General features: G+C 35.3%; 1 protein-coding gene across 2 annotated transcripts; it reads right to left on the bottom strand.

Annotated features, from left to right (window-relative positions):
• Nucleotides 1-2,584: 2,584 nt before the first annotated feature.
• Nucleotides 2,585-4,966, bottom strand: LOC132271415 (uncharacterized). 2 transcript variants are annotated; one of them, XM_059772785.1, is made up of 6 exons: nt 4,718-4,966; nt 4,567-4,619; nt 4,225-4,449; nt 3,189-3,474; nt 2,990-3,067; nt 2,585-2,834 (listed from the first exon to the last, which is right to left on the bottom strand). In XM_059772785.1, the coding sequence occupies exons 3-6, from the start codon at nt 4,422-4,424 to the stop codon at nt 2,784-2,786; spliced, it is 615 nt and encodes a 204-aa protein (XP_059628768.1). In that variant the 5' UTR covers nt 4,425-4,449; nt 4,567-4,619; nt 4,718-4,966; the 3' UTR covers nt 2,585-2,783. The 2 variants fall into 2 exon arrangements, with proteins under 2 accessions (XP_059628768.1, XP_059628767.1); XM_059772784.1 differs by having other exon boundaries at nt 4,225-4,437; nt 4,718-4,965.
• Nucleotides 4,967-6,968: the final 2,002 nt, after the last annotated feature.

Genomic DNA, 6,968 nt, shown 5'->3' on the forward strand with positions numbered 1-6,968 from the left:
AACCACATAGCATGTTCAACCCATTTGAATTTGGATTTTTTTTAAAATTGGGTTAGGGTTCGATCATGTGTTTGAGATGATCTGAGGAAAAGACACTGTTTACTGGTAAGGGTTGAGATATGTGGGCATTATAATATTTTTATATTCCTAAGGATATTATAGTCAATTAATTTTATATTGTCTCTTATGTGACAATCACGTGTTCATTTATGGGTAATATATGAACGGAAGATGGCCGGACTGGGCAATTTGCAACTAAAGTGGTTAGTTTAGGTCTGCCACTTTTGTAGTCCAAGGGTATTTCTTGTTAATTAAGGCATATTTGAGGGAGGTTTATTGCACTTTACCCAATGATCAATGTCTGTTGGGATATGCCCACTCCGGTAATAGTTGTGAGTTCCAGGAGGGGCAATTCGACCGTCTTATCACTGCATTGGTTTGTTTTATAGAGTCACAAACTTGTATATTTAATTATATGTATACCAATTATATATAGGGTAAATTTCACCTCCACCCCCTGACCTTTGACTATATCCCACTTACACCCCCTCTAGGTTTCTTGACTTTTTTATTTAGGTAGCAAGTTACCCCTTGCAATTAACCAACAGGTAAGTGTTAAGGTCAGCAAGAAAAATTAGATAGAAGGTCAATTTTACTCTTTCAGTACCTGAAATGACATCTTTAACCTCATTGACTAATGAGGAATTACAAAACAGCACCTTCACCTTTGTAACACCATCATTGCTCGCTGTAGGTTCTTTCTTTCTTGCCCATCACCGGAATCGCAACTCTTATAGTCATTGTTTGTCATCGCCGAATCTCCTTCGTCGAAAGCTCACTGAAACTGGCGCTTGCTCACTGAGTAATCCAGACTCGTTTCCTCATTGTTCCATTGCTCATCGTCGGCATCAGCCACCATCCTCTTCATTAACACTTCCGGCAAGCTCTCCAATCATCCGAGTACGTCGTAGTTTCGTCTACTCACTGCAATCCTTTCACGGCAGCGTGTGGTTGGCCTCTGCCAACAAACCCACCACCAGAATAGTCACTAAGCCTCACCACCACCGAAATTCTTGTTTGCTAATTCGAAGACCAGTTCCGATCGATCCGCCGTCATTCGTGTGCATCTACGCCGCCGGATACAACTCAAAGAAGGCAAATTCACCGTTTGGTGGATGGCTGAATTTTTAAATTTTTGGTCTCTATTTGGTGGTTTGAAGAACTTGCTCTCTAGTACAGATATGGGCAGTTCGGTAATAGAAAATTAAAGGGTAGTTTTGTCTTTTAGTTTCATATACAATTTATTATGAATATTAATATATAATTGAGGGCAAAACTTTAAAATCACACAAATTTCATTAAGAGTAGTGATACTCATATCGAACACTTACAGTGAATTGTCCAACCGAATAATTTTTAATTGACTATTTATAATAAATACAACTAAATGAATGATTTCACTTCCTTATTTGTTGCATAATTGACCAATTAAAATATATTAATATTCATTATTTATGAATATTAATATATAATTGAGGGCAAAACTTAAAAAAAAATAAAAATACTCCGATTACATACAAGGGGGTGTAAGAGAAATATTGAAACCTAGAGTGGTGTAAGTTGAATATGATCTATGATCAAAGGTCAGGGGTAGGGGTGGCAATTTGTGTTCGTGAGTCATAATCGTGTTGTGTCGATGTAAGAGTATTATATTAGGTAAACCCAAACCCAACCCATTTAATAATCATGTCAAGAACCCTCAACACTAACTCAACCCGTTTAATAAATAAGTAAATATGTTAACTCGTTTAATGACTTATTTATCAAAACGACACATTTAATATTTAATCAACTACTAACTAATAGAAAAATCATAAGAAGTTTATGTTGAAATAACTTAATTATTTATAATAATTAGATTTAAATATATAACATATTATATAAGTTATATTTACAATTATAACATGTTGAGTTACATGAATTACACAAGTTCAACCCCTCAACCCTAATCCGACACGATTAAATATATAACATATTATATAAGTCATATTTACAATTGTAACATGCTGAGTTACAGGATTACACAAGTTCAAACCCTCAAACCGACACGATTAAGTAAATAAATTAATCTTGTCTACTCTTTTATGATCCAAACCCGTTTATGTCAAATCCAAACTCTTTTAACTCGTGTCGTGTCCGTATTATATTGTAACTTGCCACCCCTAGCCATGGTTGTAAGTGAAATTTACCCACACACACACATATAAATATAGACACACACACACACCTGAGTATATATATATATATTGGCGACAAGACAATATGACACGTTCAAGCATAATGTTAAAGACAATTTAAAGCAAATATAAAATGGTGGTCAAGAGTTTTAACGTGATAAGAGGTCTCTCTCGCTCCATACAAAATGTATTCCAAAAAACCCAAAATCTGAAATCCATGCCAATAAGTATACAACATTATTAGGGGACCCGTGAAATGAAATTAAAGAACAAAGAGAAGAAAACATGACGAAGAAAAGTATCAAAAGAAAAAGAGAGAACTGTGTGCGTGTGCGTAGACAAGGGAGGAAGAAACTTGGGTTTTCCCCCAAAAAGATTAGATTAGAACAGGATAACAACAATTTTTTTCAAAAGTCCAACAAAAACACACCCACTACACTTTTTTTTTTCTTTTTTTTTTTTCAACTACCCAAAAAAAAAAAACATTATCCAACTACCAAAAAAATTCAAATCTTCCTGTTGCCTCCGCCTCTCTCTTTCCATGACTCATTCTGAATCACTTTCGATGCTTCCCATGGCTTTCAATCCCCTAGGTCTCTGCATCACAAAACATTCAAAACACAAAAAACCCTTTTTCAACAAAATCTATATCTATATCTGCATCACATATGTGTGTAAATAATCAATCTGGAGATCTACACACACACACACACACACACACACACACACACACACACACACATATATAGTACCTTCTTAGAAGCCTTCTTCTCCCTCACTTCATACCTCTCTTGGCATAGATCAGATAGCCATGCCCCTGGACTCACCAACTGCGCATGTAGAATACAAGTTTGTTTTTCATACCCAAAAAAAAAACACAAACACACACACTTTTCACAAGATCCAAAATTGTTTCAGAAATTTTCAACAATTTATGATAGAAAGACTTACAAGTAAGCTTCTTTGGATCAATTTGGCCCTTTTCTTAGGCCTCTGTGGTAACTTACACCCTTTCATCGCCATGAAATCTTCCTCCTTTTCTTTACTTGACAAAGAGATGTATAGTTTAGGCCAAACAATCCCTCTATTTTCATCTCTTGCCTCCATAAACAGCTTCCCATTGTCATCCAATCCCACTGACCCCCTCGTCGTGTAATACCGATCTTCCTTCTCCGGCGAAGACGATGTTGAGGCCTTCCGATTCTCATTTACAATTGACCTATTCATCCCCAAATCCCTGTAACCAAAAAAACCCACAAAAATTGGTTTCAAAATCTTATCTTTTTTGGTAAATCTTTTTGTGCTTCCACAGATTTACTATGCTTGGCTGGAAAGAAAATTCACAGTCGATCTATTCATCCCCAAATCTCTATAACCTAAAAAGCCCAATAATAATTGGTTTCAAAATCCAATCTTTTTTTGGAATTTTTATTGGGTTCTATAGATTTACTCTGTTGGTTTGGCAAGAAAACTTAGGATCTGGATCTCAGAACAGTAACCCAAGTACTCAACCCTAAAACAGTTATCATAACCCTAAATATTCTTCTCTTTTCCTACTTTTTCTCAGCAACCAAACAGCATCTGATAAACCTAATCTTTTTTTCAGCAACCAAAAGATTCCTTTGTCAAAACCTAATTAATTCCAACTAATTCTACAACTCTCCATTTGGCATCTGATAAACCTAGTAATCCAACAACAACCGTCCCAACCCCAACCAAATTACCGTATTCCTATATTTTCTGAGCAAACAAAGAATACCCACATAAAAGATACAATTTTTTCCCCATAAATCCCCTCTAACTCTCCGTTTTGGTTGCTGCGAAAACTAGAAATCTAACTACATCTCACTCTTAAAAAAAACCATCAATCAAAGCTCAGGTTTACCTTATCTTTTTCCTGCATTTCTTGACAGCCAAACAGTGTTAAATCACAATAATGGGATACAATTTCTCGCCCAAAAAAATTCCTGGCTTTTTGTTATCTTACCTGCAGAGACGATTGGGGGATTGCAGAGGACGAGGAAGGGCTTCCTTAATATCTGAAGTGGCAACCACATGTCGATCAACACGAGAAGTGATTTTCTTCCTCATAATAACACCACCGCCGTCTGATTTCTCTGTCAAAACTGAGTCTTTGACCTTCACACATCGCAAACGCTTTCGGTTTCCCCACTGTAACTTATCCATATCTCTTCTCTCTCTGCAAACAAAGCTAAACCACACGTTTAGACACCCATTTGGGACTTTTCACGGAAACCAAACGGAAATAGCGAGAAAGTATATTAGTATGTAACAATATACAGAGGAAAAACAAAAGATATAGACCAACCTCAAGATCTAAGCAAAATAGAACATCAAATGATTCAAATTCACCAAAATCGCCTGCATTTCAACAAAATTACAAAGACCCATTAACGCAAGAGCAACCGGAGAAAGGAAAATGTAGAGAAAGAAAGGGGGGGGGGGGGGGGAGAGATTACGAGAGAGAAACTGTGTTTGCAGAGCAACGAAAGTGGGAAAGATGAGAGCTTTTTCGCTTAATTTCTCGAAAATGAAAGAATCGAGGGTGGGTTTTGTTAGAATTTTCTCCCTCCAAAAATCAGAATCGCCACTTTTCAGTGTTATCTTCTTCCTCTTCGTCGTCTTCTTTTTCTCATGTATTCAGAGCGTCTCTCTCTCCCTTTCTCAGTTGTCTCTCTCTCTCTATCTAACTTTTACCCTATTTTTGGTGTGGTTCTCTAGTGTATTTAATTGTGTTTATGGACTTAAAACGATCCGAACCGTTGGAATTCAAATGAACGGTCAGATTGATTTTTCTGCAATTGACGCGATGTCAGACTGACTTGTCTCTGAGGAGAGCATGGTAAAATCACTCTTCAAAGGGCGTATCTAATAAGGATTCTGAAAATTCATTACAATTTATGTATTTTTTTTAATGGTGGACTTTATAAGAACATTCATAATTCATCAACACGTGTATCAATTCTCTATTTCATGACGATTACAATACATTATGGAAAGACTAAAGAGCATTTCCTTTCAATCACCTAGCATGTTAGCATGTTTGGTAGGACGGAATGAATTGGAATGGAATGAAAATAGAGGTTGGAATAGAATGAGAATGTTTGCTCATAAACATAAAATGTGTAAAAATGAAATCTCATTCTCATTCCTATGTTTGGTAAAAAAGTTAGAATAGAATGAATTTATATTATTTTTTTAGATTATATTTTATTATTAGTAAAAAAAATTAACTAAAAAAATTAATTTGCAAAAATAAAAGGGAAAGAGATAATAGAGAGAGAAAAATAAACGAGATAGAGAGAGAGGGAACAAACAGCATATAAATACATATTATATATATATATATATAGTGTGTGTGTATGCGTGAATTACCTCTTTAAATTATTTTATTATTTTATTAATTCTTAGTGGGAATGGAATGGTCATTCCACCTCTCAAGAAGTGGAATGGGCATTCCCTAGGAATGGCCATTTCACTTTTAATGTGACACACCAAACAAGAAGATGGAAACAAATGCATTCCATTCCACCTTCATTTAATTCCATTCACTCACACCAAATATAGCCTTATTTGATAGCATATTTAAAATTAGAATAACAATTCCCTTTAAATGAAAATTTATTCCATTTTTAAACCGATAAAATGAGTAATGAATTTCATTTCTATATGGATGGAATGAGTAATTAAATTCTTAGCCACCACAACCCTTTCACAATCCGTCACTGTAACTATTGCCACCTTTTTCCTGGATCACAATCATTGCCTTCCACCACTATCGCCTTCTACTACTGTCATCGTCACTAACGTCTTCTTTCGTCACCGCATTGTATCGTTGGTACATTTCGCCACCACCGTAGCCTCCACCGCCACTGTTGTTTTCTGCTACCACCTTTTTCCACCACCACCACTGCTACCACCTTTCATCGCCGTCACTACCTTCAGCCGCCACCACCACCACCACCACCACCACCACCTTCCGCCGCCGCCACCATTTTTCCACTGCCTTCTGCAACCACCATCACCTTCGAACATCATCACTTAGAATTGTGATTATCAATTTATTTCAATAACATTTCATATTTGTAACCAAACAAGATTATGAGAATGACCATTTCATTACATTCTCATTTTATTTAATTTCATTCATGCGTACCAAATTAGGCCTTAGAGTATTCTTGTTCTACATAAAATTCAAAGGGAAAAGGTCTTTTGGCTTATAAGTGTGGGAACTCAGAAGTTTAGGTGTCTTGAACTTATAAGATAGTTAGACAATATCATTTAATAACTTAAATATTTTGATCAAATAGTCGATAATGGGCCCATAATTTTAAGTCAAATTAAAAAAAAATAATTCTTGAACCGATTTATCAAATTAACCTGAATAGTCAAAGGGGTTTTATTTATTCCTTTAATGTTAATAAATTATAGGACAAAGTACAGAAAATCCACCTCAATTTCTTAATTTCTTAATTTCTTTTTAAAAAACTTATACATACAAGTCACGGCCAATTTTTCAATTTGTGATGTATTAATGAAGACTTGGATAATTTTAAATTCCAATTATTTTTTTATTGTTTAGCGTATAATTTGAGTGGGACTAGGAACCTGATGAATTTACCCAAAAAAAATAAAAATGGTTCGCATATTTGGTCTTTTTAGTTGAAAAAACCCTCGGCTATGTTCAGTTGCATGAAATTATAGCTTTTT

Source organism: Cornus florida, unplaced genomic scaffold, assembly GCF_030987335.1.
Source record: "Cornus florida cultivar Cherokee Brave unplaced genomic scaffold, ASM3098733v1 CherokeeBrave_3.0.0_Hap2_Chr08, whole genome shotgun sequence".
In the NCBI taxonomy this organism is placed as follows: domain Eukaryota; kingdom Viridiplantae; phylum Streptophyta; class Magnoliopsida; order Cornales; family Cornaceae; genus Cornus; species Cornus florida.